The sequence below is a fragment of the Sturnira hondurensis genome, unplaced genomic scaffold (assembly GCF_014824575.4).
Source record: "Sturnira hondurensis isolate 20B ecotype Veracruz unplaced genomic scaffold, ASM1482457v3 Scaffold0007296, whole genome shotgun sequence".
NCBI lineage: Eukaryota > Metazoa > Chordata > Mammalia > Chiroptera > Phyllostomidae > Sturnira > Sturnira hondurensis.
The window spans coordinates 14442-41833 of record NW_028079927.1 but is presented as its reverse complement, the minus strand read 5'-3'; the positions used below and the strand labels follow the sequence as shown (position 1 = coordinate 41833).

At 38.6% G+C, this 27392-nt stretch overlaps 1 protein-coding gene and 1 pseudogene across 1 annotated transcript; both read right to left on the bottom strand.

Moving 5' to 3' along the window:
• Window positions 1–8375: 8375 nt before the first annotated feature.
• On the bottom strand, window positions 8376–9314 carry LOC118990787 (olfactory receptor 502-like; annotated as a pseudogene).
• Window positions 9315–22252: 12938 nt separating this feature from the next.
• On the bottom strand, window positions 22253–23191 carry LOC118990788 (olfactory receptor 480-like). Its single transcript, XM_037051554.1, has one exon. It carries the CDS (start codon window positions 23189–23191, stop codon window positions 22253–22255), a length of 939 nt encoding a protein of 312 aa, XP_036907449.1.
• Between the last annotated feature and the right edge of the window lie 4201 nt (window positions 23192–27392).

Genomic DNA, 27392 nt, shown 5'->3' with positions numbered 1-27392 from the left:
AATATGACCAATGACACTCAAATATGGAACAGGCTGACAGGGTCCAGAGGGAGAGGGGAGAAAATCACAGGGGAAAAGGGGATGGACTCACATGAACAAGTATAAAGGACACATGGACAATAACTAAGGGTGGGGGGCAGAAAGGGGAGGGAGGCAGGGAGCATGGGGTGGGGGGCGGGCAGGGTTGGGAATATAAGACAGAAACCTGTACTTGAACAAGAATTAAATTAAAAAATTATAATAAAAAACAAAACAAAACAAAACAAAAAGAATTCTTAGGACTTCCGTCCAAGATGGAGGTATATAGGTGGAGACACTGTACCTTCTCGCACAACCAAATTTAAGGACAACAGAGATTTAGAAACAAAAACACAGCCAGAGCAGACATAAAATTGAACTGTACTGAAGTCCAACAACAATGAACCATTCATCCAGACCAGTAAGAGGGGCAGAGTTGGCAGCCAGCAGAGAGGGGTTGTGGCAGGAAAAGGTGGTTGTTCACAGACCCGCGTGTGGGGAGGAAATGAGCAGACCCAGTGAGGTGCGCAAGGCAGTTGGCTGACTCTGGAACACATTCTGGCTCAAATAAACCAGCAGAAAAATGGGCAGTGAGACATACTGCACAACCCAGGGCCTCAGTGCTGGGAAATAAAGCTTAAAATCACCAATTGGAAAAACTTGTGTGGGTTGAGGTGCCGGGAGAGACTCCCAGCCTCAGAGGAGAGTTCCTTGGAGAGACCCACAGGGTCCTAGGACATACACAAGCCCATCCACCCAGGAACCAGCACCAGAAGAGCTCAATTTGCTTGTGGGAAGTGGCAGAAAGGATTGAAATCCAACAGAGAGCAAAACAAATATCACTGTTCCCTCTCTTACCCCACCCACACATACAGCATCACCACCCAGCAACTGGGTTGACCTGCCCTGGTGAGCACCTAAGGCTACTCCTCTCATGTGTAACAAGAGCAAACAGACCAAAACATTATGGCTCAAACAGAAGAACAGCTCAAAGCCACAGAGCCAATACTTCTAAGTGACCAAGAGATAGCTAACCTATTGGATGCACAGTTCAAAATACAGATGATCAGGATGAGCACAGAATTGGTTGGTTTTAGTCACAAATCAGATGAAAAAATGAAAGCTACACTAAGTGAAATGAAGCAAATTGCACAGGGAACCAATAGTGATGGTAGGAAAACTGAGACTCAAATCAATGGAGTGGACCTGAAGGAAGAAAGAAACAAATAGAAAAGAATGAAGAAAGAAGAATTCAACAAAATGAGGAGAGGGTTAGGAACTTCCAGGACATTTTAAACTTCTCCAGCATCCAAATTATAGGGGTACCAGGAGGGGAAGAGGAAGAGCAAGAAATTGCAAACATATCTCAACAAATAATAAAGGAGAACTTCCCCAATCTGGCAAAGGAAATTGACTTCCAGGAAGTCCAGGAAGCTCAGGCAGTCCCAAAGACATTGGACCCAATGAGGAACACACCAAGGCACATCATAATTACATTAGCCAAGACCAAAATGAAGGAGAGAATCCTAGAAGCAGCAAGACATAAGGGGACAGTCAGCTACAAATTCCCATCAAACCGTCAACTGATTTCTCAAAAGAGACCTTACAGGCAAGAAGGGGCTGGAAAGAAGTATTCCAAGTCATGAAATCCAAAGACCTACAGCCAAGATTGCTCTGTCCAGCAAAACTTTCATTTAGAATGGAAGGACAGATAAAGTGCTTCTCAGATAAGGGCAAGTTCAAGGAGTTCATCATCACCAAGCCCTTATTATATGAAATGTTAAAGGGACTTATCTAAGAAAAAGAAGATAAAAAATGTGAACAGTGAAAGGACAGCAAACTCACAGTTATTAACAACCACACCCAAAACAAAAGCAAGCTAAGCAAACAACTAGAACAGGAACAGAACCACAGAAATGAAGATCATGGGGAAGGTTAGCAGCAGGGAAGCGGGAGGAGGAGAAGGGCGAAAAGGTACAGAGAATAAGTAGCATAGACGGTAGGTAGAAAATAGTCAGACGGAGGGCAAGAATAGTATGAGAAATGTAGAAGGTAAAGAACTTACTTATGACCCATGGACATGAACTAAAGTGGGGAAATGTGTGTGGGAGGGGCTGTGCAGGGTGGAGGAGAATGAAAGGGGGAAATGGGACAACTGTAATGGCATAATCAATAAAATATACTTTAAAAAAAACTTAAAAAAAGAGTTCTTAGAACTGAATAAATGGAAGGCAGCCTACATTTTTAATGGGAGAAAGCTTCCAATAGGTACTTTAAAGAAGAGACATACAAGTTAGTAATAAGCAGCTGAGAAGATGCTTAAAACCACTAAAAAATTATAAAACCATTAAAATAGCTACAATTACAAAACCGTGCCAAGAGACAATAGGGAAGGATCCAAGATGGCAGTGGAAAGGTGAGAGATACACTGACCTCCTCCCAGGACCAACTAGACTTACAACTGAAACATAAAACCATTGAGAAGAAAATAGGGCAGACCAAAGATGGCAGAAGAGTAAGTAGAAGTAATACTAACCTGCTCCCAGGACTAATCTGGAATTACAACTTATTCAAGAAAAAATTATCCTAAATAGCCAACTGAACACTAGCTGCAGAGAAACCTAAAACCCAAGGACTTATGGAAGAAACCACATCACCACATTGAGATTGGTATTAGTGCAGAGACATGAGAGGGCTGGCTGGACACTCAAGGGCAGCAGCAGAAGTTCTGGAGGGATATTTCAGTGGCCAGGGTGTTCCCCCTGAGAAGTGAGGGGACTAAATCCCAAGTAGGGCTCCCCAGGCTTGAGCACCAGAACTGGGAAAGAAACCCAAAAAACACCTGGCTGTGAAAAACAGGAGGTTTCTGTCTGCCACATAGAGATGGCTATAGTTAGAGAAAGCCTCTTAAAGAGGCAATGCAAAAATATCATTAGCAGCCACTTTGCCCTGGGCTGCAATGGAGGGAGGGCAGAGTAGATTAGAGATTGTCAAGGAGAGTCTGGGGTTGGTGGCTCTGTAGAGAGAGCTGAGGGATCAGCCACCAGGATCCCTGTGCTGACTCATTCCCCACATTGCTGAAGCCATCTTTCTTGGTCAGAACACTCCCCACCAAGCAGCATCAGCCTGAGTGGAAGCAATGGCCCCACCAACAGGAATCCTTCCTGCCCCACCCTGTGGATTTTAAGCACTAGCTGTGGATTACTGATCACTCCAAACAGATTCCCGAGGGCCAGCCACAGGCAGTGTCCAACATAGGGCTGCACCAAAGTCTTTGCAGATCTTTATAATGCATTAAATACAAAGGAACAGCCAAAATGTGAAGACAAAGGAATAGGCCCCAAATGAAAGAACTAGAGCATTCTCTAGAAGAACTAAATGAAGTGGAGGTAAGCAATTTATCTGATACAGACTTTAGAGCAATGATTATAAGGATACTGAACAACATAAAGTATATTGGGTTGGCCAAAAAGTTTGTTTAGTTTTTTTTTCTGTGCAATAAAAGAAACATCTTTCATTTTTACCAATAACTAACGATTTGCATATAGTATGTCAACTACCTCCCAATATTGGCTTCTACTGGGTAGAGGCCAGGGGTGCTGACAAACATCTCCCAATACCTAAGACAATCCTACAGCAAAGAATTATTTGGCCAAAATGTCAATAGGACAAAAACTTCACAAACCACTTTTGAAACATCTGGTCAGTCATGGCACCTTCTCCCTACACTGAACAAATATATACCTTTTTTTTTTTTGCATTTCAGTTGCATTTCTACCTTTCTTGAAATAATGAAGTGTAAGGCAACAAAAATGTTGTGTATATTCTTCCATCTTCAATATCAAAATGGCTACACAAAAGTTAAGTTTTGTTTACGTTTTTTTAAGGCACACTGTCAGAATGAGAGCTGTCAGAATACAATCTAACAGAATTATTTCAAATGAACTTAAAGACAGCTGAGCACTACTAGAACAATCATACAGAAAAAATAAATGAACTTTTTGGTTAACCTAATAGAACAATCCACCTCTATAACCAACTGCTGACTTGCTGAACAGAAATCTTATAACCACAATTTATAGAAGAAGCCACATGAAGACTGGTAAGAAGGTCAGAGATATGAAAAGGGTGATCTCACTCCCACAGTGGTGGCTGAGGCTCTGGAGGGATATCTCAACTGCAATCCCTATCAAGATACACCAATGGTGTATTTCATAGAATTAGAAAAATGTTCCAAAAATGTATAGGGAACCATAAACACTCTGAATAGCCACAGCAATCCTACTACTCTAGTTGCCAATCTGAATCAATCAGTATGGTAGCAAGGACATAATTGTGGGGAGCATCATTTTGTATAATAATTTGTCACAGCTGTAGCAAGATCTGATACAGACATTCATTCAGTTGCTTGAATCAGGATGAAACATTCAACAGATCAGTAACCAGGACTCAAAGCCAGCAGAACCAGTGGTTTATGACACAGCAAAAGCTTCATTCAGCTAGCCATTCATTTATTAAGTGTTTCATTTCAACTAAGCATTTATGCTTACTGTGTTTCAGGAACTGTGTGAACGTAGATGCATGGGGAGAGAGGAAAGACATTGTAGCTGTCTATATGAAGCTTCCAACATTGTGGAGAAAACAAATACTGAATGTTCAACCGTAATGTGCATTGGGTATTCTAAAGAAAATATTCAAGATTCTGCAGAGGGATAACAGGTGTACTTAATTTGGTAGGAGTCTCAAGAAGATGATCCAGAGGAGAGAAAGCAGCATTTAGGTTAGTACCTGTAGTATCATTAGGCATTACCCAGTGGGGTGAAAAATCCATCTCATATGCTACTGCATATGATATGGTCCTGATGTAGTAAAGAACATGGGCATGTTTAAGGATTTAAAATTAAAAAGCTTCTGCACAACTAAAGCAAACATCTGCAAAATGAAAAGGGAACAAACCATATAGTAAAATATGTTTGCAAATGATACCTTGGACAGGGTTTGATCTCCAAAATATATAAAAATCTCATACTACTCCACTACTTGAAGACAAGCAGCGCAATTTAAAAATGGGGAAAGGACCTGAGCAGACACTCTTCCAAGGGGAACATACAGAGGGCCCAGAGACAAATGAAAAGATTCTCAGCATCACTAGCCATCAGAGAGATGCAAATTAAAAACACAATGAGAAACCATTTCACATTAGTCAGAAAGGCCATCATAAATCAATCAACAACAAGTTCTGGTGAGATTGTGAAGAAAAGAGAACCCTAGTACACTCTTGAGAATAGACTGGTGTAGCTACTGTGAAAAACAGTATGGAATTTCCTCAGTAAACTAAAAATGGAACTGCCTTTTGACCTGGCAATTCCACTGCTGGAATTATACCCCAAGAACCCTGAAACACCATTTCAAAAGAACCTATGCACCCCAATGTTCATAGCAGCACAATTTGCAGTAGCCAAGTGTTGGAAGTGACCTAAGTGCCCATGAGTAAGTGAGTGGATCAAAAAACTATGGTACATTTACACAATGGAACACTATACAGGAAAAAGAAAGAAGGAGCTTTTATACTTTGTGACAGCATGGATGGATTTGGAGAGTATTATGCTAAGTGATATAAGCCAGGCAGTGAAAGACAAGTACTATCTGATCTCACCTATAAGTGGAACCTAATCAACAAAAAAAACATATGAGCAAAATAGAACCAGGAACATTGAAATAAAGAACAAACTGACAGTGCCCAGAGGGGAGGAGGGTGATGGATAATGGGGGAAAATAGGAGAAGGGTCATTAAGGAACATGTCTAAAGGACAAAGCCATGGACAAAACTAAAGGGAGTAGGATCGAGGGTGAGAGGTGGAGATGGGGAGGGGGAAGTGAGGAAAGAAATGGAGACAACTATACTTGAACAACAATAAAAAAATAAATTAATTAAAAAAAAACAGGTAACAAAAGCTATCTTTCTCCTGTCAAGGAAACCAAATGATGGGTCCTAGATTTTATGTGTTTAGAGATCAAGGGAAGAGATGTGAGGCTCAAAAAGAAATATGGGTTATGTTCAAGACTTTGTAAACCATGTTCAGAATTGTAACCTTATTATAACATTGTTCGGGCTATTAATGAAGGAACTTATCTATTTAGATTTACGGCCATGGTTGGCACATGGAAAGTGATGGGAAGAGAGTAAGAGAGGCAGGAGGAAAGCTAGGTAGGGTTGTGTTAGTCAGGATTCTCCAGAAATAGAATCAATAGGAAATATATACATGTATGTATGTATACATATATACATACATACAGAGATAGAGAATGAGCAAGTGATTGATTAATAAAGAACTGGCTTACACAGCATGGGAGTGGGCAATTCCAGAATCCAAGGGCAGTCCAGACGGATAATTTCAGTAAAGATGATGTCACACTGTTGCGTTATAAGGGAGCCTGAAGACAATGTCCCTCTTTTTGAGGGGACTGCATTTTTCTCTTAAGGCTTTTAACTACTTGGATAAGAGCTACCCACATTGTTGAGGGTGACCTATTTGACACAAAGTCTACTGATTTAAGTGTTAACTACATCTGAACAGTAACCTTCACAGTAAAATCTAGATGGGTGTTTGACCAAACAGCTGGTCGCTATAGCCTAAGTCAACTTGACACCTAAAATTAGCTATCACATGAGTACTATCGTAAAACCAATGCATCGGGTGATAGTTTAAAATAGAGGTGCTGACAATAAAAATAAGAGGAGTAGGTGATAAATATTGGACTCAGAATGTACAAGACAATGTACAATGTGTGTGGAGGAAAAAATTACTCAAGAGTTCAGAATTAATTAATTGATTGAATGGTAGTACCTCTTGCTAAAATACAGAACATTGGAAGGGAGCAATTTGGGTGAAAGGAGATGATCAATTTACATACAATTTGTGCTGGAAATTCAATAGACAAAAAAAGTGTCTACAACACTAAGAAGAGGGCAGGGAATGACAAACAAATATGGTAGTCAGTGATAGAGGTCAGTTAGGCTTCACAGGAAACACAATCCAGTTCTCTCAAGCTTCCTTAACACAAATGAGTCTAACCATGAACAAGTCATTTCAAGAGTTTGCTCACTCAGTCCCTGAGGAGTGCAGGAACCCTGCTCATTGCAACAGAGAAGTCATTGTTTTGACCTGACAGAACTCACAGGTTAGTCAGGGACTTCTCATCCTATTCTTCTATAGAACTAGAACTAGGGCTTCCTTAGAACTATCCTGGAGCCAGAGATCAGGAGCACAGGTCACAATTTACAAGTCCACAAAGTACAGCCCAGCAGATAACTTTCCTATAAGAAAAATGTCTTCAATAGTTTTACTGTCTGGTTCCACTTGGTCATTTCCACTCAGAATATACATTATAGGGAACCCATCTGCTTGGCATTGGCGAATGTAGCCCAGCCCTATCAGAAAACCAATAGGCAATAGTCAGCACATTGGAGCCAAACCCACGGACTGGCTTTCCCATAGGAAACCAGGCCTGCATTATACCTAGGCTGCTTTGAGGCTTGCTTTTGCTAAAACTCCCTCACCCTGAAATGAAACTGCATATCTTTAAAGTAACTTTCTGAAGTCTGTGCTAATTCTCCCAAGGATGGAGTATAACCAGACCAACCACTCTTATTGTTCCCTTGCATTTGCAACATTTTTTCCATATTAATCTTGAGAAAGTAATCAGTAACATCCTTTCCTTTGTTATATGTAAAAAGTAATCACCTAAAGCAAACCTGAGCATAATGAATGAGAACCTTCTTTGTTGTAATGCTACTGGAAAGCAATAAAAGCCTGTCCAGGCTAGGGATGAGGTGCTCTCTCTCTCAAAGAGTGGCCATGCCATCCCTTTTTCTCCACAGGACTTCTGCAGTCCATGTGAATTTGTTTGTTGCATCCACAACACCGTGGACTCTGCTGGTCAGAGTCTATATCAATACAAAATTGTAACTGTAAGCATCTCTCTCATTTCAGGATAAGCTGTTATGGTAAGTAGACACAGCGGTAAAGGAACGGAGGTATGATAACCTTAACTTATGGCAGAGAACAGCTTTGGAAAAAATAGTCTTTTAAGAGGATTTTCAGCATATTAAGTATTTTTTCATTTTCATGTTTCTTGTTTATGATTATAAGTTAATGTTATGAACAACAAATTACTATGTACCTTGAAGTTACCTTTGAAATCAGAAAATCTACCCCCTACCTTCACTGAAAAGCTCCACACACAAAGTAATCACATATGAACCAATATATTTAGACCACAGACAACTCAATTTCCTTTTGTTGTTTTGTTTATGACATATTATTATATCAAATCATAAAAAATATCAAACTTCACTACAAAAATATCCTGCCAGGCTCTCTCTTCAGAGCTCCCTTAATGTCACTGTTCCTGAGACTATAGATGATGGGGTTCAGCGTAGGGATGACCACATTGTAGAACACAGATGCCACCTTGTTCTGGTCACTTGAGAAGGTGGACTTGGCCTTCACATAAACAAGTAAACAGTCCCAAAATACAGAGTGACTGCTGTGAGGTGGGCAGCACAGGTAGAGAAGGCCTTGTGGCACCCCTGTTGGAGCTCATCTTCAGGATGGTAATGAGGATGTAGATGTCGGAGACAAGTAGGGCAAACACTGTGACCACAATGATGGAGCCAGCAACCAATGAGGGGGCAACTGCAGGGATACTGCTAGCAGAACAGGAGAGTTCCACTAGAGGAGCAAAATCACAGAAAAAATGATTCACATGATTTGGTCCACAGAACAGTAAAATGTAGAAGGAAATAGTAAAAGAGCAAGAATTGAGAAAACCACCCACATAAGCCACAATGAGGAACTGAACACAGACTTGAGTGGACATTTTGGTTGAATAAAGCAGTGGGTTGTGGATTGCCACAAAGTGATCACATGCCATTGTAGCCAGAAGGAAGCGCTCGATTGTCCCAAAGACAGCAGTTGAACCAAGCTGCATGCCACATCCATGATAGGAGATTGGATTTTTCTCCACCAGGAAATTTTCAAGCACATTGGGTGTGAGAGAAGTTGAAAAGCACATGTCAGCAAAAGCCAAGTGGCTCAGAAAAAAATCCATAGTATGATGGAGCTGAGAAGAGATTCTGATAAGAAGGATTGTGCTGAGATTGCCAGATATGGTCACCAGGTAGATACAGAGGATGATCACGAAGAGGATGACTCAAAGGACTGGGTCACAGTTAAGCCCAGTAAAATGAAGTCTGTTACTAAAATGTGGTTCCCAGGCCTCAGGGAATCCATGAAATAATGTTGCTGCTACCAAAACAAACCTGTGATGAAACATTACACTAAAGAAATTATACATTTGATAGTTTCATTTAATTTAATACACATGGAGGTCATTGTAAACAAGTTATTCTAGCTAAGTTTGGAACTTCTTTTTGCTCTAGAGCCCATAGTGTATATTTATGTATGATGAGTCTATATATTTTAACAATCATTTTTAGCCCAACACTAGAGAACCTGTTTCAAATAATGTAGATTTTTCCTCCTTATGGTATCTATTTATAAAATGTACTTAAAGTGGCTTTTAATCTAAACATAAGACTTTTGAGAATAGCAAAAAGGAATGTTCAGTATAACCAAAAAATAAAAGATCATGTAATAGAGACTTTAGAACTAACATTTATGGAAAGCTGACTAATGGTAGGCACAGAGTTCAGAATTTTACATGTATAGTTCTATGTTAACTTTCATGAAGTAACATTAATAACTTCTATTTTAGCCCTGGCTGGTGTAGCTCAGTGGATTGAGTGCGGGCCTGCAAACCGGAGTATTGCGGTTCAATTCCCAGTCAGGGCACATGCCTGGGTTGCAGGCCAGTTCCCAGCAGGGGACACACAGCAGGCAACCATACATTGATATTTCTCTCCCTCTCTCCTCCCTTCCCCTCTAAATATAAATAAATAAAATCTTTTTAAAAACTTCTATTTTATTTATAGATGAAGAAACTTATTTTAACAACGTTGAGTATTTACCTAAGTTTACATATCGAGTGGTGGAATCTAGTTGTGAATATCGGACAGTTTGAATCTAGTGTTTTTCTTCAGTAATATGCTATAAATGAAATTTATCTTTTCTACTCTTTGACAGCTAATGTATAAAAGGGGTGCCTAGTTAATCGCAAAGTTCACAATTTCTCTTAGTAAAAGAAGACTATTTTCAAATGAAAATTAGAAAATTTTTAGAGGACCAAGAAGAAATAGAAAGGAATTTCAAGTTAGGTTTATGAATGAAGTACTATATATTTATTATGTATATTTAACATTTACAATTAAAATATTGTTTTTTCAAGTAGTTTGAAATATCAATCTAAATTACTACCAGAAACATTTGCTTACCATTTAGGACATAATTAAAATATATTTACTCAAACAAATTGAATCATTTTCTAATATAACAATGCTTTATAATTGAAGTATAATAGAATGAAATAATTTCAGTTTCAACATAATATACAGCTGAATAAAGTTACACCTAAAATGTTTAGAAGTTTACCCAGGTTCACCCAGCTCACAGCCAGGATGATCCTCATCTCCAAATTTTCTGGCTGTGTATTCTTGACTTGGTAAAAGTATCTGATTGCTTCTAAGCTAAAACATTCAAAACAATGAATAAAGGAAGATTTCCCACAGAATATTTACAAACAATAAGTCTCTAAAGCATCTCAACTAGTAAATTTATTAGCATTAAGGCTGAGTGCCAAGTTTACATAGTGTGAAAGGCCCTGTGATTTTCTGGTCCCATGGCTGGGTTAATGAGGAATCCTGCTGTATAGACACATTGTGGAGACAGAATTTGGATTGTCAGCTAAGATTACTTGCTTGCTGACTGTTGGACTATATCTATCTGCCCTGTTTCTGCACTGGCTTTTGAGTACAACTTTAGAGTATAAAGTGTTTGCAAAAGGGAAATGGAAATCATCACATCAGATTATTCACAAAAGCCAAATTTTTACCTCTTGATATAGAAATTGATTCATCTCCCAGCAATAAATTCAAAATAACTGTTGTTGTATACTACCATGTTTTTATTATTGTTTGCCTTTGGGGATAAATCTCTGAAGATTGTAGAGAATCAAATGTGAATTCCAAAGCACCAGGGATCATTGTCACAGTCTCAAATGAGTATTGACAGTCCTTCACATGAACACAACTAATCTCTACGAGGTCTGTTAATTTAGAACTTGTCAGTTTAAAAAATGTAGTTTATTGATTATGCTATTACATTCGTCCCATTCCCCACCCCCACCCCTTTATTCCCATCTGTCCTGCCCACCCCCTCTCACCTATATTCCCCCCTGCTCTTTAATTCATGTTTGTGGGTAATATATATACGTTCTTTGGCTTCTATGTTTCCTATACTATTCTTAACCTCCCTCTGTCTATCTTCTACCTACTATTTATGCTACTTATTCTCTGCACCTATTCCCCCTCTCTCCCCACCCACTCCCCCACTGATAACCCTGTATGTCATCTCCATTTCTGTGATTTTGTTCCTGTTCTAGTTGTTTGCTTAGTTTGTTTTTGTTTTTGTTTTAGGTTTGCTTCTTAATAACTGTGGATTTGTTGGCATTTTACTGTTCATATTTGTATCTTCCTTTTCTTAGATAAGTCCCTTTAACATTTCACATAATAAGGGCTTGGTGATGATGAACTCCTTTAACTTGACCTTATCTGAGAAGCACTTTATCTGCCTTTCCATTCTAATTGATAGCTTTGGTGGGTAGAGTAATTTTGGATGTAGGTCCTTGCCTTTCATGACTTCAAATACTTCTTTCCAGCCCCTTCTTGCCTGAAAGGTCTGTTTTGAGAAATCAGCTGACAGTCTGATGGAAACTCCTTTGTAGGTAACTGTCTCCTTTTCTCTTGCTGCTTTTAGGATTCTCTCCTTATCTTTAATCTTGGTAATGTAATTATGATGTGACCTGGAGTGTTCCTCCTTGGGTCCACCTTCTTTGGGACTCTCTGAGCTTCCTGGATTTCCTGGAAGTCAATTTCCTTTGCCAGATTGGGGAAGTTCTCCTTCATTATTTGATGAAATAAATTTTCAATTTCTTGGTCTTCCTCTTCTCCTTCTGGAACCCCTAGGACTCGGATGTTTGAACATTTAAAGATGTCCTGGAGGTTCCTAAGCCTTTCCTCATTGTTTGAATTCTTGTTTCTTTATTCTTTTCTGTTTTGTTGTTTCTTTCTTCCTTCTGGTCCACTCCATTGATCTGAGTCCCAGTTTTGTTTCCATCACTATTGGTTCCCTGTGCATTTTCCTTCATTTTATTTAGTGTAGCCTTCATTTTTTCATCTAATTTGTGACCATATTCAACCAATTCTGTGAGCATCCTGATTACCAGTGTTTTGAACTGTGCATTTGATAGGTTGGCTATCTCTTCATCACTTAGTTCCATTTTTTCTGTAGCTTTGGTCTGTTCTTTCATTTGGGCCTTTTTTTTTTGTCTTTGTATGTCTTTTAAGTAGTAAGTGACGGAGCCTTAGCTGTTCATGGAGCAGGGCAACTCACACACTGTGTTGTGGCACTGTATGTGGAGAGGTCTCAGAGGGAACAATGCCGCTTGCTCCACTTTCTGCTGGTTTTCACTCACTTCCCCCATTACCCACAATCAAATTGGGCCCTTCTGGTGCTGATTCCCGGGTGGGTGGTTTTGTGTACATTCTAGGACTCTGTTGGTCTCTCCAATGAACTCTCCTGTGAGGCTGGGAGTTTCTCCCACTGTCGCCTCAACCCCCACAGGTGCTTTCAATCAGAGGTTTGAGGTTTTATTTCCCCTCACTGGATCTCTGGGTTGTGTGGTCTGTCTCACTCCCCAGTTGTTCCTCCTGGTTTATCTGCACACAAAGGTGGGACCACCCAGTGTGCCAGCTACGACCTTGCCTGCCAGTCACAGCCTTGCCCACCCCAATCCTCCAGCTGCCATCTTGCCAGGAGTCCTCTCTGCCCAGCTGCCTGATTCTGCCCCTCCTACTAATCTGGATGAATGTTTCTTTAACTCCTTGGATGTCAGACTTTTATACAGTTCAATTTTTTGTCAGTTCTGGTTCTTTTTTTTTTTTTAATTTGTTGTTCTCCTGTTTTGGTTGTGCAAGGAGGCACAGTGTGTCTACCTACACCTCCATCTTGGCCAGAAGTCCTCTGAACTTGTCAATTTTTAATATCTAGATTTGGGTGTACTTCTATTTGATAGTCATTGAGGGTATGAATGGTAAATTATTTCATAGCTAAATATTGTTTCTGAGTGTACTTTGCTATTTTCACTTTAAGTGATAATAAACTTCCACTATAAAATGGTAACCTTAGCTTTATTCCCTTGATGTATGGGTATTTTATGTGTTTTCTGGTGTTATGTGTAAGACACTCCTTTAGGTGCCTCAGGGATCCTTGAAGTGGAATGCCATGTAAAGTTGAAATTTAATTAACACAGTTATTTAAATCATAAAACATGTATGTATTTTCCTAGGAAGAAGTATATATATATATCATCTTTAAAGTTGTAGATATAGAATTTTGAAGTAAAAAGGTCTGAATGACTTCTGGGTCAGAGTTAATCCACATGCCTCAAAGGGATGACTACTGATGACTTATGACTTATTGGAGTAGATGGGTGATGTTAGAAACAGCCGTCTTCAACCTGAAGACTCAGCTAATTCTCGTTTACCCTTATTTTAGAAAGTTCTGTCTCACCCTGCTGATGCATCATTTGATGGAAATTCCACTAAAATACTAACCAGCTTTCACTCAGACTTTACTCTTTGCCAAGCACTTGTTTAACACTGTATTTACGTATGTTCATTGAATCCTCACAATAATTTGGTGAGCTAAGAATTCCCATCATCCTAATTTTACAGAGTAACCTGAATCTTAGTTCAAGATACTTCTCCCATATACTCCAGTGGTATAATTCAATCCAAGTTTTAAATTCAATTTCTCTTAACATCTACTGTCATCAAATTCTCTTAACCTCTACTGTCAACTTCAAGACTTAACTGCCTCAGTTCTGAGCGCTGGTTCCCATCTGGTCCCTGGCCTACAGTGTTTGATTCCCACCCTCAACACTCTGTCTAATTCCCTAAACTGGCTAGACCTACAGCCTGGCTATGAGTGTCAGACCAATACTCAGGATCCTAACTTAGTCTCACGTGTTCACCCATGACCAACTCCTATTGGTCTTACCTCCCAATTCCTGTCAGATGTCCACTTCTCTTTGTTTTGACACTACAAAAGCTGTCTTATTTTCCTATATGTTCATTTGGTCTTCCACAGAACCACCAAAGTGAATTATTTATTAAAATAATTAAATATTTCTAATTTTAGTGCTATTAAATAGTACACACACTTGGTTAAAATGACTTAGAAGAAAAAACTGTCATTCATTTCTCTTTGTTTACATATCTATAGTACAACTTCCTGCAGATAACAACTTTGATTCATAAAATTCTTTTGTGATTGATATTTATTAATATCCTTAAATAATATGTTTTAGAAAACTTAGAATTTCTATCTGTGTTTGTGCCTGTTTCCCTTTTTATATACATGAAGATAATTGATACAAGGAAAAAAATGTGGCTTTTACAAGTTTGAGAGGATCGTTATAAATATCATTTGTTCAATTTATTAAAAGAAGTAAGAAGGTCAGAGTAATCAACAGATTAAATATGAAAAAGTAAATTTTAATTCAATATTCTACTTCAAATATAAAATAAAAATTAATATATTGTTATATATAACAAGCACTAAAATGCTGTAGTATTATGTTTTGAAATATACCAGTAAACAGGTAGAGTTAAAGTAGAATCTCATAGGTACAGTTTTTACAAATAAGCTAATCAACTTTATTCTAGCTAAGTAGGGAATAAATGTAAATCTTACATTTATTGTTTTTATGTTTTCAGTTCCAGTAATTACTGATTGCATATATTTTCCAACATTTTATTCATATCCATATAACAAATGTAATAACTAGCTTAGTAAATTGTCATCTCAAATACTGTATTACCTTAAGAATCAGTTTCTTTGTTTAAGGCATTATATTTCATTTTATTTTCTATTTTATTTTATTAATTTTTTATCTTTAAGCTTATTTTATTATCATTATTGTTAAGTTACTGTTGTCCCACCTTTTTCCCAGTTGCTCTCCCCTGCCCACCCCCCACCACTCCCACAGTCAATCCCCACCCTATTGTCTGTGCCCATGAGTCCTCTGTTCATGTTCCTTGACTTGCCCCTTCACCTTGTTTCCTCCAGTATTGCCTCTCCCCTCTGATCACTGTCAGTTTGTTCTTTATTTCCATGTCTCTGCTTCTATTTTTCTCATATGTTTGTTTTGTTGGTTAGGTTCCAATCACAGGTGAGATTATATGGTATTTATCTTTCATCACCATACTATACATATACCAAAATTAACTCAAAATGGATAAGACACTTAGATATAAGAAGTGACACCATAAAAGTCCTAGAGGAGAACATGGGCAGGAAAATTTCAGGCATCCCATGCAGCAATATTTCACTGATACATCCCCTAAGACAAGGGATATAAAAGAAGGAATAAAAAAATGGGGCTTCAACAAATTCAAAAGCTTCTGCATGGCTAAAGAAACTCTCAGCAAAATGAAAAGGGAAGCAATTATATGGGAAAATCTATTTGCCAATGATACCTTGGACAAGAGTTTTATCTCCAAAATATATAAAAAAACTCACACAACTCCACACCAGGAAAAAAAAAAAACAATCCAATTAAAAATGAGCAAAGGGCCCTGGCTGGTGTAGCTCAGTGGATTGAGCGCGGGCCTGTGAACCAGAGGATTGTGGTTTGATTCCCAGTCAGGGCACATGCCTGGGTTGCAGGCCAGTTTCCAGCAGGGGCCAGTTCCCTGCAGGAGATGCACTAGAAGCAACCATACATTGATGTTTCCTTCCTCTCTCTTTTCCTTCACCTCTAAAGATAAATAAATAAAATGTTTAAAAAAATTAAAAAAAAATGAGCAAAGGGCCTGAACAGACATTTCTCCAAGGAGGACATGCAGAAGGCACATAGACACATGAAAATATGCTCCGCATCACTAACCATCAGAGAGAAGCAAATTAAAACCACAGTGAGGTAGCACTTCACACCATTGAGAATGCCCATCATAAACAAATCAAAAAACAAGTGCACGTGAGGTTGTGGGAAAAAAAGGAACTCTAGTACACTACTTGTGAGATGCAGACTGTGCAGCCAGTGTGGAAAACAGTATGGAATTTCCTCAAAACACTGAAGATGGAACTGCCTTTTGAAACTGTGATCCTCCTCTTGGAATTATACCCTAAAAATCCTGAGATACTAATTCAAAAAATCAGTTTCTTAATCCTTCAAGTTTCCAGTTATTAATATTGTCCCCTGACATAACTTTAATTTTCTTAAAATTTTATTTTTTGTTTCCACAATGTTTAGAGAGAGGGGAAGGGAAAGAGAAAAGAGGGAGAGAAACATCAATGTAAGACAGAAACATTGGTTGCCTCTTGGATGTGTCCTGATACAACCCACAACCCAGGCATGTGCCCTGGCTGGGACTCAAACTGATGACCTTTCACTTTGTGGGTCAACCCCAACCAACTAAGCATCACTGGTCATAGTGAAAAGAAAGCCTCTTTAATAAATGGCACTGGGAAAATTAGAAAGCCACATGCAAAAGAATAAAATTAGACTGGTGTTTGTCAACATACACAAGAAACTAATGGAAAATGAAACAAGGACCTAAATATAAGACCTGAAACTATAAATTACATAGAAAAAAGATAGGTCTTTGGTCTTGGACAGGATTTAATGAATTTGACCTGAAACGCAAAGGAAGCAAAAGCAAAAATGAATGGGACTATATCAAACTAAAAGGCTTCTGCACAGCAAAAGAAATCATCAACATATAAAGAGGCAACCAAATGAATGAGACAGATATTTGCATACAATACCTCAGATAAGGAGCTAATATCCAAAATATATAAAGAACTCATACAACACATACACACACACACACACACACACACACACACACACAATTGAATTTAAAAATGGGCAGAGGACCCAGACAGACACTTCCCCCATACAAATGGTCACCAAATACATGAATATGTGCTTAACTACACAAGCAATGAGGTAAATTCAAATCAAAGCCACAATGCTTTTTTTCAAATAGGTTACCAATTTCTTGCTCTCTTTTGCTTCTGGAACCCCCATGATGCAAATGTTGATACCCTTGAAGTTGTCCTGGAGACTCCTTACACTATCCACATTCTTTTGGTCTCTTTTTTTCTTTTTGCTGTTCTGATTGGTTTTTAATGCTTCCCTATCCCAAGTTGCTGATTTGATTCTCAGCTTCATCCATTCTATGTTGATTCCCTGTAATTTTTTCTTTTATTTCAATTAGAGTAGCCTTTGTTTCTGACTGATATTTTAATGCTGTTGACATTCTCACTAACTTCATTGAGCATACTTATAACCAGTATTTTAAATTCTGTATCTAGTAGGTGCCTGTTTCCATTTTGGTTAGTTCTTTTCCTAGAGATTTTCTCTGTTCTTTCATTTGGGCCATATTTCTTTTCCTTCTCTTTTTGGCAGCCTCCCTGTGTTTGCTACTATGTCTCCCAGACTTGGTAGTATGGCCTAGTTTAGTAGGTGTTGTGTAGCACAGCCTCCTCTATTACCCAAGCTGAGTACTCAAGGTATACTCACCATGTGGGCTGTGTACACCCTTCTGTTGTAGTTGAGTCTTGGTTGCTCTTGATGCATCCAAGGTCAGTGACTGCCCATGTTCTGTCCAGAATCACACAACATAAGCTACATAGAAATCTGAAGATGACTACTACACGTGTTGCGCTTAGAGGTTCCCAGGTGAGGCCAAGCTATTAACCAAGGCTGGTAGCTGATAGTGCTGGGCCTGGAGCAACTTATCAAGAGGTATGGAGCTTACTGAAGCTAGATGCTGCTTGTTTGAAAGAATGTAGAAAAATCTGAAACATGGGCCAAGAAAAACCATTTGTATGGAAAAGTCACTGCAAACAGCTTCAGTGGGCCTGAAAATCAGGTGGTGCAGGTATCATGGAATCACTAGGGTGGGGAAAACAGTGTGAGCCATGTTAATGGAGTCACAGATATGGTGCCCACCCACCAGCTCTGTCTGTCTGTAGCTCTGTAAAGGGAGGACTCAGAAAAGGAACAATGGCCTCTGCTCACATTTCTATATGGAAGAAAACTGCACCCAGCTCCTTCCCTGACTTGAAGAGAGAAATAGACATACTAGTCCAGGAAGTGCAGAGAGTCCCAAACAACATGAATACATAGAGGCCCACAGCAAGGCACATCATAATTAAAATGCTAAAGGTTAAAGACAAAGAGAGAATCTTAAAAGCAGAAAGAGAAAAGAAGTTAGTTACCTACAAGGGAACTCCCATAAGACTGTCAGTGGATCTCAAAAGCATCTTCACAGGCGAGAGGGATTGGCAAGAAATACTCAAAGCAATAAGCAAAGGAAGACCTACAACCAAGATTACTCTACCTAGCAAAGCTGTCACTAAGAATCAAAATACATATAAAGAGCTTCCCAGACAATAAAAAGCTAAAGGACTTTATCACCACCAAACCAGTATTATATGAAATGTTAAAGGGTTTTGAAGAAGAAGAAGATAAAAAATATGAACAACAAAACGGCAATAAATACATATCTATCACCAATGGAATATAAAAACCAAAATAGACATATAAGTAGAAAGGAAATATAGATACAGAGAACATTTTGATGGTTGCCAGATGGGAGAGGGGTTTAGGGAATGGGCAAAAAAGGTGAAGGGATTATGAAATACAGATTGATAGTTACAGAATAATCATGAACATGTAAAGTACAGCATAGGGAATAGACTAGCCAAAGAACATATATGCACGACCCATGGACATGGACAATGGTGTGAGGATTGCATGAAGGAGGGGAGTAGCTGGGTAGAGGAGAGCAAAGGGGGAAAACTGGGACAACTGTAATTGCATAAACAATAAAAATGTAATTTTAAAAAACCACAATGAGATACCACCTTAAACCTGTTAGTGTGGCTATTAGCAACAAGACAACAAATAAGTTTTCAAAAGATTGTAGAGAAAAACCCTCATTCTCTGCTGGTGGGAATGTAAACTTGTATAGCCACTATTTGAAACAGTATGCAGATTTCTCAAAAAATTAAGAATGGCCTTGGCAACCCCTTTCCTCGGTATTTACCCCAAAATTTTGAAAACATGTATTTGTAAAGATATATGTACTCCTAGGTTCATTTACAGCATTATCCATGGTGGTCAAGATATGGAAACTACCTAAGTGTTCTTCAATAGATGATTAGATGAAAAAGACATGATATATATATATACAACATTAGTGTGTGTATATATCATATATATATATATCATGTCTTTTTCATCTAATGTAGATGAAATATATATATATATATATATATATATATATACACACACACACTAATACACACACACACACACACACACACAATGGAATACTACACAGCCACAGGAAAGATGAATTACTGCCATTTGCAACAACATGGATCTTGAAAATAGCATACTAAGCAAAATAAATCAGATAGAAAAACACAAGAACCATAACATTTCACTCATACATGGGATATATAACAGAATCTGATACAGACTCCATCCAGCAGAGTCTGTTTGTTGTGGATGCAGTGAACAATTTCACATGGATTACAGAAGTCCTATGGAGAAAAAGGGACAGCACGGCCACTTTCCGAAAGAGAGCAAGTGCCTTGGCTACTCTCTCAGGGGGAGAACACCTCCACACTTGCCTGGACAGGCTTTGATTGCTTTCCAGTTGCATGACATCAAAGAAGGTTTCATTCATTATCCTTAGATTTATATTAAGTGATTATTTTTTACAGATAACAAAAAAGAAAAAAATGCTGCAAATGCAAGGGAACAATAAAAACGATTAATTTGGTTACATTTTGTCCTTGTGATGACTTAGTACAAACCTTAGGGAGTTGCTTCACAGATATACATTAAACATCTACAGTCTGAATGAACTCAGGGTGAGGGAGTTTTAGCAAAAGAAAGTCTCAAAGCAGCCTAGGTACAATGCAGGCCTGATTCCCCACAGGAAAGCTGATCTGCATACCTGGCTCCTGGGTGCTGCTTCACATTCAATCAGTTTTCTGAATCAATGCTGGGCTAGTGACGGTGAACCTGCCCGCAGTGCCTGCAGCATAATGGATGACATATGAAACAAATTCACAGAGACTACCAAGTCCTGTGGAGGAAAATGAATGACATGGGTACTCCCTCAAGGGGGGAGCCCCTCAGAATGGCCTGGCCACTCTCTCAAGGGGAGAGCGCACTAACCCTTGCCTAGACAGGCTTTTATTGGGTTTAATTTGCACAAGAATATAGGTACAGCTCATTAATCATTGTCAGGCAGTAAGGATCAAACAGTAGATAGCATACAAAAAAACTATTAGGGCTTCTGAGTCAGGGTCTATCAGCTAAAAGGCTACAAAACTTTGGGAAACAAACTCATTTTCTGCCTGGGCCTTTATCATTTAACAAAGAGCATACTTAACAAAGCAGGCTTCACAGGATTTGACGTATTCTCTCTCAGTCCTGAGCTCCCAGGGAGCCTGTCCTTTCCAACACAGAGCTGCACTGCCATGTGTCATTGTTTCAGGCTTAAATCAGGCAGAGGAGGCAAGATAGCCAAGGCAATTTAGGAGACTTCTCACAGACAAACTGAAGACTCAGGCTTTATCAAAGGCAAGGGGACCTCCTTTCTCTATTGCCCCCAAGTCCTTCCCTGGGGCCTCCACGTGATCATGCCTGTCTTAGGTCGTTCCCCCCTTGGGGAATCTTACCCATCATTGGCTAACTGATCAAGCCTTGGGGGCCAGTTATGAAAAAAGGAGCAGAAGCAGTGCTTCTGCCAGGGAGATAAGCTTTGTCTCCTTAGTGGCTTATGGTCGGAAGGTGGCTCACTCAGCCTTAGCCATGGTGGGGTTACAGCTCCTGAAACCAGGCAGGGCGGCTCCCAACAAGCTACACTTGCCACTGCCAGGCTGATCGGTTCCCTATAAGAAACTAAAGCACTCTTCAACAGAGACAACAATATGGTAGTTACCAAAGGGGAGGGAGGATGTGGGGAGGCAGAAGAGGGTACAGAGGGTCAAAATATATGGCTACAGAGGGAGACTTGACTTTGGGTGGTGAATATACAATACGATATACAAATGATGTACTATAGAACGGTGCACTTGAAGCTTATATAATCATATTAACCAATGTTAGCCAAGAAATGTAATAAAAAATTTTAAAAGTATGCAGCATACATTTGAAAAGATTGAAACAACCTTTGGAAAAAAAGTAACCATGGGAGTAAAAGACAGAAAACTATACTTGAACAATAATTAATTTTTTTTAAAGCAACCTTTCTTCATAGAAAAAGGATCCAGGTCATGTGAATTAACCCCAGGTAGGGTTTCTTCTTGAGACTCCTTAATGTATTTTTTCAAATAAATTCCTGAAAGGAAAAAACTGGCAGCTGAATGGGGTTTTCAGGTACCTTCTGATTTGGCTTGAAGAGGCTCACTTGCAGTGGCACTGTGGGAAGAATCCTGTTTGTCACACTGAGATCACAAAGCACCAGAAGATTAACAACTACCAGAATCATTGATTTCAACCCTTACATTATCTGTATAGCACAGACACCACCTCTTCAGATAATGAGACCTTGGATGGCCACACTCTTCTCTATTTCCCAGTCAAGGAATTTCTGATGCTTCCAGCTGTTCGTTCCAAAGACTGCATTCAAAGAGCACAGAACTTACTTGAAAATATTTGTACAATACTTGTAGATGCAACAAATGGTAGGTGAAGTAAGGATAAAGCAATTATTTTTTTCACTAGATATTTCTGTTTTAGCGCATGCACATTTATTCTTTAGACTGAAAATTTTCTTGAGAATAACAGTGAAATCTATGAGTCTAGAATACTATGAATATACAATGAAATTTACTTGGTATATTATCCATTCATCTGCAGAAGAGGTCCTCATTATGTAGTGTTTATTATTAAAATCAGATCACTTTAGGACCACCAATGTGCTCTAGCCATCGTTTATTATTAAAATCAGATCACTTTAGGACCACCAATGTGCTCTAGCCATCAGTTTTTGCATGGCATCTTTCACCTCTTTGTTCCTCAGACTGTAGATGAGAGGGTTCAGCATGGGGATCACCACCGTGTAGAACACAGACACCACTTTGTTCTCGTCAGTTGAGTAGCTGGACTTGGGCATGACATAAGTGAAGGTAATAGTTCCATAGTAGAGAGTAACTGCAGTGAGGTGGGAGGTACAGGTGGAGAAGGCTTTGTGACGTCCCTCAGTGGAATGCATCTTCAGGATTGAGAAAAGGATGTAGACATAAGACAGAACAATGACAAACACAGTAGCCACAATGATGGAACCAGAAGAGATGGCTGGAATTATTTCAGGAGTAAAATCATGAAAACAGGAAAGCTTCAAAACTGGTGAATAGTCACAGAAAAAGTGATTGACTTTATTAGGTCCACAGAAGGATAGACTCAATAAACAGCCTGTGAATACCCAAGCATTTACATACCCCCCTACGTAGGACACCCCCACTAAGAGAATGCAGATTCTGGGGGACATGTGTGTGGAGTAGAGCAGTGGGGAGCAGATGGCCACATAGCGATCATAGGCCATGGCAGCCAGCAGGAAGCACTCAGCTGTCCCAAATATGCCCACAAAACAGAGCTGGGCTATACAACCAGCAACACTGATGGAGGTTCCTTTCTTGAGGAAGCCCGTGAGCATAAGGGGTGTGACTGATGAGGACTCACCAATGTCTACAAAGGCCAAATGGGAGAGGAAAAGGTACATTGGTGTGTGAAGCTGAGGGCTGCTTCTGATTAACATGATTATGCCGACATTGCCCATTAAGATGACAACATAGATTCCTAGAAACACAATAAATAAAATGACACAAGTTGTAGCATTCTCTGTTAACCCCAAAATAATGAATTCTTTCACAGTTGTATAGTTTCCAGTCCCCATCTATACCGGAAATGGTTGGTGCCCACTGAAAGCAAAACAAGTGGATATTAGGACAGAAAAATATATTTTAATTTGCATACTTATTTTACAGTGGCTATATAATAAAAATTACAAAAACATAGACACACTAGTGTAAGTTTGGTACAAAGTGCTTTTTCACACAATACCTCATGTAAAACTTGATAGTATATATATTTATTGGTGTAGGCCAGGAATTTTAAAAAAATTTAACTTAACAAACCTAACTCATTCTTGCATCACATTGTTAGGTGTCAGGTGTTTCCTGAGCCATAGAGACCAACTAAAACTTCAGAATAATGGTTTTTTTTCTTCAGATATTAAATGTCAAGAAGATTGAATTCACACATACATGCACACCATCACAGTCGTGTGTTCAACCAGCTACACATCACAGTGTTATCCTTAACAGAGATGCTTGAATGATGCTACCTGTGAATAACTGAGCAATAGTATGCCATGTTATGAACATGTTGTAATTGTGAGTCTGAACTTCAAAGCCCTAGCTTCCTTATCTTTGTTCAGGGCTGACATGGAATTTTATTAACTAGGTATGGACCCAAGACTGAATGAAAGCTTAAAATTTTAAAGAAAATTGATGTGTACGAGACAAATTCAGTTAGTCACGAGTGCCATTATGTCCTGGAAGCAAAGTGTTGTGCAAAATGCCATGAGCTTTGGAGTCATACAGGCTTGGGTTCAGGTTATAGCTTTGCCATTATCTGTAGAATCTTAGATGATTTACATAAACTTTTCCACCTCCATTACTTATTTATTAAATATGTATATATAGCTGGTAGGCTTCTTGTGTGATTAAGATGATGTACATGAAAACAGCAAACCCAGCTCACAGAGTGAAGTGGGTGCTTCAACAAATGATTATTTCCTTAGAATAACCAAACCTTAACTTCTAATATAAAAGCTAGAAAAAGCATTTCTATATCAATATATAAAGGAAATTGTTACCCGCAGATGCTGGTACCTCGATAATGAGGACAACTGCCAAATAATTGTCACTGTAGAACAAGACTGTATATACGAGATTTGGATTCTTTGGGGATATAGCCCCTTGAGTATATTCCTTGTTTTTGAACATTCCAATGAAAACTCAAGACAGAGAAAATTATGTGTATACACATCTTGTGTAAGAACATCTAAACATTCTTATGACTGTGTAAGAAAACTTTTGATGGATTGCTAAATCATTCTATTTTAGGACTTACAAGAATAAACACAGTGTACCAGATATAATTTCATTTTGAAATAGAAATCTTTCAGGGACAAAATAAATCCTTCTGTTTTTTACACATTTTTATATAATGCCACCTTTACATTTAAACTAAGTGTTTTCTTTTGAAATAATTGTAGATTCATGTACAGTTGTAAGAAATAATAATATAAAAACCCCATATACCCTTTATTGAGTTTCTCCAAATGGGAACATCTTGCAAAACTATAGTATTGTACAATAACATTTTGAAAATATTATTTTATTTAATTATTGTTCAGGTACAGTTTTCTGTCTTTTACTCCCTTCCCAGCCCACTCCCGTACAATAACATTTTAAGAATTTTTTTGTTGTGTTATATCCCTCTATATCTCCAGCGATTTTCTTTGCACTGAATACTACACGTTAATACAGCCACTCTTGCTTTCTTCATTGAATGCTTACTTACTAGATCTTATTTCATCTTTCAACCAGTTTATATTATATAAAGGTCTATAATAATTAAGAAGATGAGTATTTCAAGTTTTGGTTTTCTTTTCAAGTTACTTACAAAGTGTGTTTTAAGCTCGTCCATTTACAAGTTAAATACTTGGGGGAGGAATATGCAAATAAATAATAGTAATACAATGATAAATGCAAAGGCATATAAAATATGGGCAAATAAAGAATTTAAAATTTCAAATTGGGCATGAGTAAGCATGGACCAAAAAGATCCTCAAAGTCAAGTACATTTGTTTGTAAATAAGTTTAAATGTCTGAAGGCAATTATAAAACCTAGCATGTAACAATAGCTTTGAAGTATGAGTTAGTTAATTCGTGGTGATAGTTCTGGGTGTGCAGTTGGTCACTAAAGTACAATTTTCACACAAAGTGATAATTAAAAGAGCAGGAAAGAGAGGGTCGTGAGGGTTCTGCAAGCTCTTTGAATGGCCACCCATGTGGAAGGAGGACACACCTGCAGTGCTAGTAACATACCAACCCCTTGTTATCTTACCACTAATATGTCTTTATTGTATTATGATTTAAATTCAGCATGAAGAAGTCAGTAATGCCCCATATTTTAAGATCAAACTTACATTTCACTCTACACCAAATATAGCCTAAAAATTCTCCCCCCTAACCAGAATGAAAAGTCATAGATTTACACGCCACAAGTTACTTAAAAGGACAGAGTTGAGTTCTTTGTATATTTTGGAGATTAAACCTTTGTCTGAGGTATCATTGGCAAATATGTTTTCCCAAAAAGTAGCTTTTCTTTTGATCTTGATGCTGTTTTCCTTAGCCATGCAGAAGATTTTAAGTTTGATGAGATCCCACTTGTTTATTCTTTCCTTTATGTGCCTTGTTCTAGGGGACGTATCGGTAAAAATATTCCTGTGTGGAATACCTGAGATTTTCCTGCCAATGCTCTCCTCTGGGGTTTTAATGGTTTCCTGGCTTATATTTAAGTCTTTTATCCACCTTGAATTAATTCTTGTGTATGGTGTAAGTTGGTGCTCGAGTTTCATTTTTTTGCACGTAGCTGTCCGGTTCTCCCAACACCATTTCTTGAAGAGGCTATCTTTACTCCATTTTATATTACTGTCCCCTTTGTTGAATATTAATTGACTGTAGCAGACTAGTACAACCACTGTGGAAAACTGTATGGAATTTTCTAAGAAAACTAAAAATGAACGTGCCTTTTGACCCAGCAATTCCACTGTTGGGAGTATATCCTAAGAACCCTGAAGCACCAATCCAAAAGAACCTATGCACCCCGATGAAAAAAAACACAGAAAAATCATGAAATGAATACACCCTGGGGAAACATAAATGGGGAGGTAGTATAGCTTAACCTGGGGTATCCAGAATCAGCCTACCTGATTTCAAATCCTGACGCATTTACTTCATCTGCTTTGTGAATTTAGAAAAACTACTGCATATTTCTGTGTCTCAGTTTGTTCATTAAAAATGGAGGGAAAAATTATATTAAATAAAATAATGTATACAAAATAGAATCTTGGCACACTAAATATGTTCAATCACTAATTGTTAAGTTTGAGAGTAACTAAATCACAATACTCAGTATTTTGGGTTTTTCTCTAAAGAGACATTAGTTTTCTCTTAGGTAGAAAATTATAAATCACATGTTAATTATTAGAGATTTTTTTTTGTTTTTCCTGGAACATGTCATCAGGTCTAGTTATAGTCTAAGGACAAATAGACTAAATATTGATTTTTATCAATAAGCTTCAATCTTTTTTTTTAATTTTTTTATTTAACTTTTGTTCAAGTACAGTTTTCTTTCTTGTATTCCCAGCCCTGCACCCCCCCAGTGCTCCCCACCCCCTCCCATCTCCACCGCCTCCCATCTCCGCCCCCCGTCTTAGTTATTGTCCATGTGTCCTTCATACTTATTCATGTGAGTCCATCCCCTTTTACTCTGTGCTTCTCTCCCCTCTACCCTCTGGACCCTGTCAGCACGTTCTGTATTTCAGTGTCTTTGGTTACATTTTGCTTGCTTGTTTGTTTTGTTGTTTACGTCCCTGTTAAAGGTGATATCATATGGTATTTGTCTTTCACTGCCTGGCTTATTTCGCTCAGCATAATGCTTTCCAGCTCCATCCATGATGTTGCAAAGGGTAAGAGCTCCTTCTTCCTTTCTGCAGCATAGAATTCCATTGTGTAAATGTACCATAGTTTTTTGATCCAGTCATCGACCGATGGGCATTTAGGTTGCTTCCAACTCTTGGCTATTGTAAATTGTGCTGCTATGAACATCGGGGTGCATAGGTTCTTTTGGATTGGTGTTTCAGGGTTCTTAGGATATACTCCTAGCAGTGGAATTGCTGGGTCAAAAGGCACGTCCATTTTTAGTTTTCTTAGAAAATTCCATACTGCTTTCCATAGTGGTTGTACCAGTCTGCAATCCCACCAACAGTGAACTAGGGTCCCCTTTTCCCCACAACCTCTCCA

Excerpts from the sequence above, each read along its gene's own strand:
- LOC118990788 (XM_037051554.1), bottom strand. The coding sequence starts at position 23,191 with ATGGGGACTGGAAACTATACAACTGTGAAAGAATTCATTATTTTGGGG.